The sequence below is a fragment of the Mycteria americana genome, chromosome 8 (genome assembly GCF_035582795.1).
Source record: "Mycteria americana isolate JAX WOST 10 ecotype Jacksonville Zoo and Gardens chromosome 8, USCA_MyAme_1.0, whole genome shotgun sequence".
NCBI classification, from domain to species: domain Eukaryota; kingdom Metazoa; phylum Chordata; class Aves; order Ciconiiformes; family Ciconiidae; genus Mycteria; species Mycteria americana.
In genome coordinates this window covers 33,405,167-33,419,692 of record NC_134372.1, presented here as the reverse complement: position 1 = coordinate 33,419,692, position 14,526 = coordinate 33,405,167, and the positions used below count along the sequence as shown (strand labels likewise).

Genomic DNA, 14,526 nt, shown 5'->3' with positions numbered 1-14,526 from the left:
GATCATAGCTGCTGTAAGTAATAGCTTCACATTGATCTCTATTCAGATCATTCTACACGGCTGGAAAGTTGTTATTCCTGAACACAAGCAAGTTGCATGTTTGGTTCAGGGACACAATAGCAGAGCTGAAACAGAGCCTGGGATTTCCTGTATCCATGTCTGTCCCTTACACTATGACAGAGAGAGGGTTTCAAAGTATAGTACACAAGAAAACCTTCCCAACTTACAAGCGGTCTCTATTCTTTATGGTGGCTGAAGAAAGCCAAATGTTAATTTAATTGTGTGTAATGTATAAAAAATATTGTAGGAGAAAACGGAGGTAATGAAAAGGGAAGTGAACAAGCACCTTAGAAAAGCAAAGACTTGATCCTTATGAATACCTAAAACATGGAAAGCTTTAATATTATATGCATACTTGGTATTTATAACAATATTGGTTTTCCATACTCTTTCCTTCTACCTAAGACTGGCAACTTTTCCTTCTTTCACAGAGAAGCTAATACTCTTTCTGAGTGGTCATTACCAAAAGAATCAATTAACGATAAGAATATTCATTTACTGTCAGCTCTGGGGTAGTCATGAACTAGTTTGCTAGGAGGCAAAAAGTCACCTGTGGATATAGCTGTTGAAAACCTGTGTCTACAAATCTCTCAAGCTGCTTCTCTCGTAGCACGTAAGAGGCAGATGATCAGGGTTCATGGGGAAAGCAGGGCAATCAAAGGGCAAAAGGACGTAGCTTAGGGAGATCTCATCAAAGGGAGGAGGGCTCTTGCATTTGCTTTCCACACCCTGAAGGTGAGCGAAGCATCACAGCGGCGCTTAGGCAGCACACCGTGGCACCCAGCTGGTTGCTCACACCAGTGAGCGAAGCCTGAGGGAAGCTACTGTGCAGCAGGACTGAGGTAGGGGTGAGAAATGGGTGCCAGCGATGAGCCTCATGCTCTGTGCATGAGGTTGGAGAGGGCTGGGCCTCAGTAATCAGGACGCACCAAATCAGTCTTGGTCATTGGTGTTTCCCTTGGGCTGTCAACGTTGTGATTCGGAGGAGGAAGGAACCGTAGCGTGTGTAGACGTACCTGGGTGAGCTGTTCATCTAGCTTAGGGCGGGTAACAATCGCAGAGCGCACAGGAATGCAGGCTGCTGCACGGCTCTGCACCAGCTGCCCACCGCGTGGGTACACCTGTCAGACCCTTCACACCACCAGGGAGGGCTGGGTTACAGCTAGCCACATCTGTCTGCATGTCCTGCTCCCCTGCCTCTGCAGTGGGGACTGATCTGGGAGGCAGGGTCTAACATCGGATATACCTTGACAAACTGATGGACTCGGGCGTATCTGTGAGAGACAGGTGATCTAGCGTGTATGGTACAGAGATAAAGCTGCATTAGTGTATGTGTGCAGCAGTATAAAAATGTACTTGAACTTTGCCCCAGGACATCCACCACCAAGAACAAAGAATGAAATATGGGAACAAGTCAGGAGTTTGAAAACAATCTCTCTGGAAACATGATGAATACCAGTGGTTTCATTTATTCTACTTGAAGAACAAAGGTCCTTTTCTACTTTTAATTTCCCAGCAACGATTATTACCAGTTATTTTTCTTGTAGCTTTGACCACAGTTCATGGAGGTTTTATTAAACATGTTTTTGAAAAGTAAGTCAAAATGCCATTCTTCTCTGACTCTCTTGTGACTCTCTCTTTTTTTTTACCCATGTGAAACTACAGCATATTTCCAGGCAAAGATTTGGGGCCAGATAATACTCTCATGCTGGTGTTCATGGACTTATTCCAGTTTTGTGCTCTTGTAATTGAAAGAAGTTTTGGTCCTTGCTATTCCAGAAGACAATATATTTGTTTCAAATCCTTTGCCTTTACATGAAACGTTACATTCATTTTTAGAAACCTTGAATACTGCATTTAATAGGCAATATGTCCTGCTGCAATTCCCAAATATTCCTAAAGTTGCCAGTTCTCTTGTGTTTGACTTGACCTTGACACAGCCAGGCAACCGAGTTTCAGAGTGCTCCCTTTGCTGGGTTTTTGGTACCTTTCTGCGATAGGCTTTTGCTTAGATCCCATGTGCATGCTCCTGTAAGGCCCTTCTCTCCTGGCTGTAGGAATTTCCTATCTCAGAGTGTCTCATGTGAGGATACAGTTTATGACAGGATTAAATCTTGCATTTCTGGGATTGGATTTAGGAGCCATGGTTTTATATAGACGGTTAGATAGATGTAAAGCTAGATAGATGCCTGAACCTTCGGGCTGGATAGCTTAGACGCAACAACCTGTCATCCTGCTGAACGTTACAAATACACAAGTGTGTACATGCAGACTTATAGAGGCAATTTCAGTGAAAAGCATATTGCTTTTGCCAGTTGCTGTTCCAAATTCAAAGTGTGTATCAGTCAGGGTGCCTTTGTGTGCTTCAACTCCACTTCTGCTGCAGTAGCTACAGAAACCCAAAGTTTTACCTCACCAGGCAGAACAAGTGCCCTTTGTTACCTAGACAGATTACAGCTTTTTCTAAAGTCTGCTCTTCATAAAAGCCCAGCTTGAACAGTGGAAATTCTGACTTGCCTCAGATACTGAGGAGACTTTTATAGTTTCAAGTAGCTCCAGGGTTATATTTTAAAAGTTGAATTTCATCACATGTTTCAAGTTTGGTGGAAAAAAAGAAGGCATGATATTTTTAGCAGAAAAAAGTCCCGTCCCTCCCCCCGCCCCTTTTTCTTAACAGATGTTTCATCTCAATCATATCCGAACCTCAAAGCACAAGTAGCAGTCAACCTTATTCTCCTGTGGAGAAGAAGATAAAATGTCATTTGTTTGGAAGAGGAGGTTTTTTGTAACCACAACTAGTTTGTAAGTAAAAGCAAATAATAAATGCAGCACTATGGGGTTGTGGAAATGGACCTGAAGCAACATTTCTGCTCTTGAAAGAGTTCAGAGTCCAGCTGCTCTTGTTAGATGGAAAGTCCTAACCCCCAGCCTACCAAAAAAATAAAAATACCAGTAATCAGGTTTTTCTTGCTTTATAAATCTGATCCAGCAATCCAGGTCCTTTCACCAGTAAAATATGTCATACAAAGTGCCCAACTTCATACCGAAAAGGATTTAAAACTGTAAAGGTAACAGAAGGAGAGGAAAGGAATAGTAATTGTAAAACAAAATATCCAGAGGTAAAAGAGCTGCTACCCAAGGAATTTTCACAGGGCTCTGGAGGAGCGGAGAGCTTTGCTGTGCCTTGCAGCCGGGGCTCAGCACCGGCGGGGGAGTGGCCGAAGGGAGCCAAGGCAGCCCTGAACTCTGTGTGCAAAAGATTTATTTAGGAGGGAGTTATAGTCCCGCTTAAGGATTTGGAGGCATGAAGCTGAAGTGTGGTGCGGCAGACCTTTTTTTTTGTTTTGTTATTTTAATGAGCCTTCACAGAGAGTGGAGCCATCCAGGTGTGGAAGGATATTCTTGGCAAATGAACAGGTCTGCAGATGAAGGCTGCTCTCTGTGCCTGCTGCAGGGCCCTGCGGGAGCGGCACTGAGCACCCACCCGCCTGCCCCGTCCCAGGCCACCCGTGCCCCTGCAGGGGCGGCTGCCCAGGCCCCACTAGCAAGTAGTGATTGCCGCCCAGATTTCAAGACACTACGTTTGAAGGAGAATTCACAATGACACCGTCTAGGAGGATACTGCAGGGTTTTCCACCAAAGGGGTAGCTCCAAGGGGGAAGCTGACTCTTGAGTTGGGAAACACATGGGCTCTTGAGAGCCATAGGAAGGACTGGCTCCTCCTGTAAGCCTGCTTCAAACCGTCTCCTTTTCTGCATTTTGAGTGGTACATAGCACAGCGGGCTTCCATCTCTGATTGTGGTCTTTAGGCTGTACTATAATTATTAATAATGGTCATCAGTTACCTGCGTTGGCTCTGTGGGAATCATTTCCTGTGATGAGATCCTGTGTGCTCTCTAGACTTTAAATAAGGTGGTGGGGTCAAGCTTTGATGAATTTTATTTCTCTGCATGTTTTGCAGTATGTGATGTATCGCCTTAGTACAATTCTTCACCCACGTATAAATATGAAAAGGGAAAGAGACGTATGATTGTGCATGCACACCCGTATGCTGGACTATTAGTCACTACATTACTTTTCAGTTGTGGATCAGTTTGCATTCTCCCCCACCTCTCAGAGTAAGATGTAGGGCTCTGAGGATGGGAACACTGAACCTGCCACTGTATATTAACTATGAGAGAGTTGTCAGATATGCAACTGATTCATCACAGCCAAAATAATGTTACAGTACAGGTCCACAACATTGCTCTCTATAAAAGGCTAGCTTTGTGAGGGTCAGAGCGACATTCTTCCTCATGGGGAGCAATTCTGATGAAATGAATCTTACAGTTCAGATCTCTTTAGAGGCCCTGTTATCATAGCAAAGGTGGTGGAAACACGATTTTCCCATTGAACATCCAAGTTAGATGGAAGCGAGTTGATATCAAAGCCTACATTATTAATAACTTTACCTACTCAGCCTTCATTTGAATAAAGGGTTATGTAGTGGCTGGGTTTTTTGCTTCTTTTTCTTCCCTTGTGAATCTCAGGGGAAAAAAATCCAAAGAGACAAAGAAAATTTAAGACAGAAAATCCTATGTGAACATGCATATCTGCAACTTACACTGAGAAGGGATTTTTAAAAAGCAAAATTGTTACCAGTTACTAACCAAAATCAGCATACGGCCATCTTTAGAGAAGAGAGGTCTTTCTTCTTTTGCTTTAAGTTACAAATGATCAGTTGGTGTCCCCATCTGTCACTGTTCAGCAACAGAATTCAACACTTCGCAGGCCCATTCAGAGCTCCAGGGACACATAATGCTGTTAGAAAGTGGTAAGTGGTCCATATGACAGTGACAGTTTTCACTTAAGAAGTACTTACCCATGTTAAATGATACAGATAGTTATAGCAGATTGCATTCTGTTAATATGGCTTTTGATATGCTCACTGATCAAACACAAATCTTGCTGATACAGGGATCATCCTGAACTATTCTGACCAAAGCTTATGGAGATTCTCCACCCCTGTCCCCTGCCCCCCCCCCCTTTTTTTTTTTTTGTTTTTTAAGATAGGGGAGGGAGAAATTATGTTCTTTGATCTCTGATGAGGAAGGGGAAAAAAAAGACTGTTCTGTTCAGGCTTTTGGCTAACACAACAAACAGTGTTTAAAATTTAAGTTTGCTTAATTAATTAGTAATTCTGTTTAGTGCTGTCTGATCTTCATCCAAAAGGTATTTTGAAGCTTGAGAACTGAACATCAAAGTGTATTGGGTGAAGATGGTCAAGTAAGGCATTTAATCTGGCAGTTGCTGTTGATGAAATACAGCCAGCTGGGGAACTAATTGGAAAAGGGAATCATAATCTGGCAAAATTCAACAAACTCCCTCCCTTCAGCAAACTCACTCCAGAGAGAGTGTGAGAAATCTAGGTTTAGTGTTTAAGCATGTATGAGTTACACCCTAGCTAGGAGAGAGAGACTGTATTGTCCTTTGTGTCTGCATCTTTAGTACAACTCTTTTTTTGGTAAGGAGATAGTAAAAAATTTTTCCCCCCCAACCCAACAGCCAAAAAAAAGATGCCAGACCTAGACAGAAACCTGTGATTCTGTATCAAGGCTTGGAAATACTTCTACTTATATGTGTCAAGTTATTGGGGTTGGCAAAAGGAACTGAAGCTTTAAGGGAGGTGGTGTTGCACAGACCTGTGAGTTTGACTACTTTTTATTCAGGAGAGAAAATGTTGTCTGAACATTTGAGTGAATTTCAGTTTAGCAATTCCCAAATGTCCTAGTGGTGACTTGTCAGTTAGAATCATTATCTGATGCCTGGACCTTTAAAACATATTTTGGTTGTCGATTTTTGTTGGGGTTTTTTTGCAAGCCATCACATGGTCTGAGTCACTACCCCTGTGTTCTGTGCCTAACTGTCTCCCCCTGGTCGGGTGCTGGCAGTAGGTCTTGTGACATCTTGAATCTTTTTTTTTTTTCCACTCCGTGGTGTGCAGTTGAACCTTTGATTTGTGTTGTGATCATCAACAGGAAACAGTGAAATAGAAGAAAATGACTGCTCTCCATATTTTCAGGTTGAAATACCCATCCCAGATTAATACAAAGTACTACTGGTACAGCTCTTGCTAAAATGGTTTTGACTTGTCCCAGTGGACTTAAAATGGACAATTAATTTCCCTACAGTAAGTTTCAGAGAAGGCAGCTTGATCTTTGTTGTTTTGAAGGGTGTGTCTAATTCATCAGCTTCAGCTTTCAGCCAGAGAAAGTTGAATACATGCTTTTGGCACTGACCCAGGACGAGCCTGTTTTTCTATGCGCCTGTTGTGGTGGCTGTGGAACAGGAATGTTACTCCCTTCCTGGTCCTACTCTGCCTACGTTCATTTGCTGCTGGAGAAGAGGACCTTTGCTCAAGCAAAGTTATGTCTGTCAGGTATGTATTTCAATCAACTCTGTGGAATAAAACCAAAATGGGACCTTAATGGGGGTGATATTTCTTAATTCATGGCCTCCAGGAGAACTTAAAAGTGAAATCTCAATGTGAATGTAATTGTTAATTAAAGGACGACTTCTCAATTTGGACTTTCAAACATAGTTGTTACGGCTCTGGTTGTTGTCGTGCAGTCAGCGAAGAATGTCAGTTATGTTTGTCAGACCTGATTTGCAATGAAAAAAAATGTTGACAGAACCAGGTAATTTAGACATCAGAGACTTAAGGAAAAACAACACAATAATTCTCTTTCTATCCCTCTGGTCCTCATAGTGTCTGACTTTAAGTTGTGCTGCATCTGCTAGATCTGTGAATTGGAAGTGAAACCCTTACCCTATTGACATCAATAGGAATTGTACTACTGAGCTTGGTTGGCCCACCTCTTTGACACTCAATTCCACCAGTCAAATATTGCTACTGAAGTTCAGTTTGAGCTGTTACAGAAGTACTTATGACTTCATCTCCTTGTCTTGATACGTCTATGCATTTTTAAATTTTCCTTTTATCCTACTCCCCCACAAGTCTCAGGTTCTAGTGTGTGGTTTGTTGTTTTTCCCCACATACAGATAATTCTGTCCCTTTGTTTCTGGTAGTAGTTTTAAAGAATTGCCATGGAATCCAGTCTATCCAACTTGAGGGGAAGGCTAATAATATTTCTCTTCAAAGGGTTTGGTTTCATGTATGCCAGATGCTGACTTTCATAGGTGGCATTTTTCTCAATTCTCCAATTTTACCTTTACTCTGCTTTCTCTCAAAAATTACACAGTAATGACCCTGACGTTAAGATAATAGTCACTGGTAATGTCCAGTCATAATATATCACTGTGGAATTGCATAGCTTCTCCCGTAGTTCTGCTTTCTGAGTTAAGGCCCTGTGATCCATCACGTAACGTACCTTTTGGAATGGCTGCCATCCCAAAGAGGCTCTGAAGTAGTTCATCTTTAGCCTGAGTACTCCTAACTGCTGTGCAAATTTGGACTTGGTAGCTGTAACTTAGACCTGAACATTCATCAGAGTTGCATCCTTTTTTGTTTCTGGCCACAAGATCCTCTTAACCCATCTGATTAAAATGCTCAGTACAGTTCAAAAGCAGAGTGAAACTGTCCTTACTTTGAGAAGGAAGATCATTTGTTAAAGTGCACGGTGCTTTGCTTGAATGAGGCTTTGAGAAATCTGAAATGACAAGCCACCTGAGTGAGGGTGAAAGTTTAAACAGTCACTTTTCAACCTGACTGCAGCTGTATTTCGGCTCTCTGGTTTTTTTCCCCCCTTATTCTCAGATGCAGGATAGAGGTGAGTGAAGAATGGTTTGGCTGTCTGAAGCTTAGTGTTCTATGCTCATTCAATACTCGCAGCACAGCAATCAGTTTTACCTCATTTCTGGGATATTTTTGGTGATTCCTAAGGAGCAGTTGGAATTATTACCCCCTTCTTTTCTTGGGAATGAATAAACCCCTGAAAAAAAGACTTAATTCTTCAGGGATGAGTCTTAATACCTTTAAACTGGTGTTCATTCTCTCCCTCTCTTCCTCCCCCACCTCAATTAGGAGGAATTGGGTGGTAGTAATTAACAATCTTAGAGAGAAACATCTGCTAGTACACTTAAGCCAGTCAGTTTGTTTTTCATGAAAGAATGGTATTTCACAATTTTTCCAAGTTAATATTTTTCCTTTATTGTCTTTCCAATTTCAAATATTGTCCAGACGCATTTTTATAGTGTCTTAAGGTTATAGAAGTGAATACAAGACCATTAATAATGAACAAGAAAAGAGAACATCATAAAGAAAACATATGCAGTATTCCAATTCATGAAACATTCTGTTAGGGAACATTGTTTTAGAGAGCATATGGTTATTCCCATGAGAAGCAATAAATACACATTTTTTTCTCCAGTTGTGGATTCCCACAACAAGGGTAGGTTTCTCTGTATATTCATCTATATAGAGCGTTCTCTTTGTCAGGGCTTGTTGTCTGAGTGGGGAGGTAGGTAAGTATTTTTGCACAGATGATATATTGTACGTGGACCTATTTCTGATGGCCTAGACTTTGGAAACACAAGTCTATTAATTCTCCACACTCCTTTGAGATAGCAATCTTGTCTGGTCTAGTTTAATATCATTGGCAAAGCTGAAAGGAAGTTCACATTGTGAATATATCTGAACCTTGGCACGCGGCTCACTGGTGGATCTCTGTTTACAGGCTGCCAGTTTTAACTGTCCCAAGCAGACATTCTCATTTTATTTATAAGTAGGTTCAGCATGTGTTTGTATCCTTCATGAAATTGAGCGCATGTCAATAGTCAAAACTAAGTATAGAAACAAGATACCAAACACTTACCCTTCTCTTCTCAGACAAAACAGTCGTACTCCAGTATGTATTTTTAAATGTTCATTGGGTTTGGATAAGGCACACAAGGATATATGCACAGACACATTATTTGATCACTCGTAAATATTATTTTAATACCTCCATACTCTCCTTTAAAGCTTCCTCATTTAGATTTCATTTTTCTTTGCTGAATGAAACTTGACATCAGGATGAGATCACCAGATTTCCCCATTTCATCTGAGCTCCAAAACGAGTAACTGATTTCAAAGGATAATTCCCTGGAGCAGCAAGGCCAATGAGTTCTTCAGATCAAAGGTCAGCAAAGCTCAAAGAGGCTAATTTCTGGCATACAGTGTTTAAACTCTCTCAAGGAGTGTACTGCAAGATGTATCCCCTCCTTCCCCAATAGCTGAACTCTTGTTTTTTGAGAAGACTAATTTGTCAGAGGACATTTTTCCCTCTGTTACATAAATTAGACATTGAAGTGAAAACTTCCTGCCTGAACACACAAACTGTACATCCAAAAAGGTTATTAAACATGCCAGTGGAAGGGCCATTCCTGAAACCAGAAGGTCACTCTGTGCCATTCCTCTCTGCAGCACCCTGCGGACTGGGGAGCTCTGGTGCTCTTTGCACATGCCAGCAGCTTTCCGCACAGTGCAAGAGGGGTGGTGGAAGGGAGAGAATGCTCCCTAAGACACTTCCTTTTGACAGAAAAACCCAACAAAGAGCACTGGGGCAGGGAAGAGTCACCTTGTGCAGGATCTGCTCCTCAGTGCTCTCGGTCTAACGTTGCCATGCCAATGTCATTTGGGATGCTGTGTCATTTGGGATGCTGTCCCTTAACAGATAAAAGACCACTGTAGAAGTCTTTTGGCCTTTATGTACCTTTATACATTTAAAAGTATGTGTAATAACAGCGGTGAATTCTTTTTTTTCAATTGGTTGTCCACTGTTCCAACGAAGCTAGGGGTCATACCAGCCCAGCTTTCATTTATTTCACATTCCCTAGAGCGAGTCTGTGAGGGATTGCAAAAGCCCCTCATACAAATGTTTCTATCAGCTTAGTTAGAACTGTTCATGTGAGAAACTGATCACTGATGCACATGAGCCACTGAAAATCTAGGGGCATATTTAATAGTTATGAAGAACCACTGTCAATATAACTGTCCTTGTTATGAAGGCCCATGTTACCTTTTCATTTCTTGTTGATTTTAGAAGGAAACAACAAGGCTGGACTAAGGTAGACAACCAAATGTTGTGTTTTGTTTTATGGGGGTCTTTTTGAGGCCTTAGCTTTGAACTTCCAGGAATATGGAGTTATATTTATGGACAAAGTGTGTATAAAGCAAATGACCCTTCTTCAGATATACTTCAAAGTTCTGTATTGTAAGTAATATTTATCTTAATATGTGCCTTCATTATGATAAACACTATACAAAAACCTCCTAATAAACTGTCCCTGTTCGTCCAATAACACCGGGTTAAAAGGACAAGGGAAGAAAACTGCTGTGAAGTGAGCTTTCTTTTCCTTCAGCTGACCTTCCTGCTTAGCTTATGTTTGGTGTAGGGAATCCTAACATGGCTTGGAGTAGAAATCAAAGTCTATCAGTATGTGAGTATGTGTATAATAAACTCCATGTCTACTTGCGTTTGTACAATGCAAATTACATGTGCATGTTGGGAAGCTGGCGTTAGTATAACATCAAGTAAGTATCAAAGTCAGGAAATTCCAAAGGTTTGGGTTTCTACCTCATTCCCCCTTTCTTTACTGCATATCCAGAATCTTTTATAGCATACCACAGTTTTGAAAACAAACAAAAAAGTAATACAATAGTGTTAAATTTAAACAAAGAAATAAGACTAGAAAATGTGATTTATATTGCAGTGTGGCAATGTGAATGTTGTAGCAGAAATCTTAGCTTTTGGAATTTCTGAGAGTATAAAGCTATGATAAGAGTAGTTTTGTTTTGTTTTTTTTTTTAATCTAATTGTTCTATTTTAAATGTGAAAGAAAATGCTGAAAAATGGCTAATATCTTACTTTTTAGCATGTTAGTGACTTGCTTTCCTGGGAGAACGCTTGGGAGGTACCTCAGTAGTGCCAAACACCAGGAGAGCCACAGAGTAGACCCAGTTTGAAATGGGTCATCCTGAACTGGAGGGGATCATGTCTCCTTTTTTGTAAGGAATCTGACTTTACTGAACTGGCACTTACATGAGATCTTACTTACAAAGGCATCCCCAAGAAACGGTTCCTACATAGCATTAGGATAAAGGCTTTGGGTAAATGCAGATGCTGCAGTGCAAGAGAAAAAATGCCGACTTTAAGACCCACGTTCTCACAATATCTTCTAGTTTTTGGGGACTAGGCAGGATTACTGCTATGCCTAATGAAGTATGGGCATGACATTGTTGGCAGAGGTATGTGGATGTATAAAAAAATCATATCTAAAAAGTTTGAGGGTAGGGTTAAAAAATCTGTGTATATTTTCATAACACTAATGAATATAGAATTAATTTTCTTCAGCTATAGGGTTTCATCATGTGCAAGGTTCAGTGCCTCTGCAGGAGCCAAAGGCACAGCTATTAAGTTCCTTAGCATTTGTCTTTTAATCCACATGAGAAGTATACATATCTTTCTGTTATATATTTGATATATGTTATGATATGTTGTGATATATGTCTGATAGATGTTAATATTGATGCTCTTTATGAGTGCTATTGAATTATGCAAGTGCATAATGTTTTAAATCGAAACTTAGGTGAAATATACTTTTTCATGCAGCTTAACTTTTTTGGCAGGTAGTGTTACCTTTTTGGAAGGTAGTAAGTTTTGTGTGTATTTGAAGAGGGAAATTGGAACAGAATGAGGACTTAATTTCAGCTTCATTACTTCATTCACTGCTGGTGAATGCAATGTGTTTTTGCAATATGTCACAAACTTTCAATATTTTGCAAATTATTCAACTTATTTACAGCAACAGTTCTGCTGATTTATATTCTCGTAATACTGTGTTTGAACTTCCTGTGACTCTAGTGATGTTTGTAGGAGAGGCTGTGTACCAAAAGCTGTTGGTAGATTGTCTGCTGAAATTATCCCAGATGTGTAGTGAACACAAAAGCAAATCAAGTATAATGATCCTCTCATACAAGTTTGCTGAAATCAATTTCACCCTAAATATAAGGACAGATTTGCAAATATAAGACTGCTTTGACATTTCCTTATAAGCGTTTTTTCTTAAATGTATTTTTCACAGTGGCTTTGCCTCCAGAGAAGACAGATGGAGTTTGCAGTGGAGATGAAAAGAAAGCAGAAAAAGAAAGCGACACACGCACAGGTTCCAAGAAGCAACTGAAATTTGAAGTAAGTCCTCTGTATTTTAAAATTTCACTGTACTGACATAATTATGGTAGAAAAACAACCTGTGGACCAAATAGTGTCCTCTAATGCATGTATATAGCTCCCAACGATTGTAATGGGTACAGGAGGAAACAGAATTGGCACAAGTCTTACTATTGGTGCTCCTTGTGAAGGGATTAGTGAGATTTATTTCTGGGTTTGGAGAGGATCAAATGATGATCATTCCTCTGTAGGATCTGAAATGTATAGTAAGAAGAGGTATTCGGTTTACCGCTTTATCTATGATCCTTTCATTAGTAATTTATTATACCAGCTACCATGTCATCAAATCTTTAGATTGACTTTCATGGACTATTGCACTTGATTAAATCTGCCTAGTGTAAAATATGTTTGTGAAAGCTTCCTTAACCATCGGTCTTCTGTGCCTGGGCCTCCAAAGTGAAATAACCCTGACCTGCTACACGGGAAATCCATCTGATCACATGGCAGGAGGAAAAGGATCCTGGAGGGCAATGAGTCTGATGGTCTGTTTCCTTGTAGACTTACAAACATCATAAAACTGCCAGACATTGTGTGTAGTTGGCAGGTTTTGTTTATATAGGGAGTGATTTAATAAATATGCGTATTGAAACATGCTGTCATCCAGCTAGAGGGTTGTCTGTCTTGGTGAGGAGGAAGACACTCTGGTACCGGCAAGAAACAGCACGAGTTTTTATCTCTCTGCACTCCAGCAGACTTGGCAAACTTCTCCCTCTCAGTGCTGTCAGCCTGTCACAGTAATGAGCTTTGCGTTGCTCAATTGTTATTTAAAAGACCATGCAGCCACCTTGCAGCATGGCTCGAGTGTTCGTTTCCTTCTCTAGAGCAGATTTAGTAGTCTGGTACGATTTATTTTTTACTGTTTTAAGGCTGATTAAAAGGAGGTGGCTTTCCCATAGGCAGTTCAGGTGTTGCTAGGTGCTTGTGTGCCTTCTGGGGGGAGGTGGGGTTTTCCTGCTTTTTTTTTTTTGCGCAGCGAAAACTCTTTTTCTAGGCACATTTTATATTCTAACTTGAGTAGCAGACGTTTGCAGACAGGAAAGGCATGATAAATTGCAATTAACAGTGCCTTGATATTTGAACGTTGGAGGACACCTGTCAAACATGGTTGGTGCCAGAGTAGCTGGAACTCCACTGTACCGGCAAGGTCTGTGTTTGTTCCTAAGTAGTTCTTGGCATGCCATAAAGGTTAGCGCTTGGTACGAGGCACCATGACTAATGCAGGGAAGGTTGCCACGGCTCTTAACTAAGCAGAGCACATCCTCACATAAAGATGTTATGTTAGGCAATGTGGGACAGGGAAGTATTAATATGTGGCAAGAAACCAAGTATTGATATTTTTTCCCTTGTTCTACAAATCAAAGTTTTCCAGCTATGTACGCTAGAAGCTAAGAGACTAGTAAATGTTTCAAAGGTATGAAAGAATCAGAAACGCAAGTGTTGAGGCAAGAGGTCTAAATCTGAGGTGGATGCGATTCGGCTTTTAAAGGTGCCGGGAATGTTTATGTAATACGAAACTGTGTTTCCACCGTGGAGCGTGGGGCACTTGGCAGCTTTCAGCCAGGCTTGTTACAACTGGGAGAAGCCTGCCTTTGAACTCAGCAGGGGACGGGGGGTACCGGTAACTGCTGTAGGGAATTGGTTTCGAGTCAGAAGATCAACCAGGTATTTTGAGCTCTATCATGCTGAAGCTATTTGGAGCTGTTTATTTTACTTGCATACAGTGGCTTTCATTTTAATTGCACTGTAACTATTCTGTTTTGCCTTGTTGTGGCTCCGGATAATTCTGATTGCACAGGTCGTGAGAGAAAGCAAACGATTTGCACCCAGGTGACTGGAGTCAGGCAAAGTACATCCTTTGTTCTTGACTGAAGTCTTGGTTTTGGTTTGAGGATTTTTTTTCCCTTTAACAAATTGACTCTTTCAGGCTTTCCACAGATCCCACTCTCACTAACAGAAGCACAGTTAAAATAAGGAGCAGGCACGTATCCCAGGTCGTTCTTACCTGCCAGTTCCTAGGCAGGCTCCATTTCAGGAGCTTCAGTGGCATGATGCTGTACGGCACTAACTCTCACAGCCTGTGGGTATCAAATATCTGTGTCAAGGACAGGTCTCGCTGGTGGGGATTTGTGCCATATGTCCACTTTGTATTAATGGCTACTCCAGCCACTGTGGTGTACTGCCTCATTCTGTGAGTCTATTTCTGTTATCTTTCTCTTCCTGAGTTAAGCAGAGTTTTCTTTCTCACTTTTTAGTGGGA

The 14,526-nt window shown here is 41.0% G+C and overlaps 1 protein-coding gene across 7 annotated transcripts in view; it reads left to right on the top strand.

Moving 5' to 3' along the window:
- The window catches only part of NKD1 (NKD inhibitor of Wnt signaling pathway 1), a 115,947-nt gene that overhangs the window by 78,210 nt on the left and 23,211 nt on the right, over positions 1-14,526 (top strand). For all 7 annotated transcript variants that reach the window (XR_012776932.1, XR_012776934.1, XR_012776936.1 and 4 more), the window contains exon 5: positions 12,124-12,230. Coding sequence is in view for 2 of the 7 variants with exons in the window: in XM_075510645.1 (XP_075366760.1) it covers positions 12,124-12,230 (107 nt within the window). In the remaining 5 variants the exon portion in view is untranslated. The remainder of the gene's footprint in view (positions 1-12,123; positions 12,231-14,526) is intronic.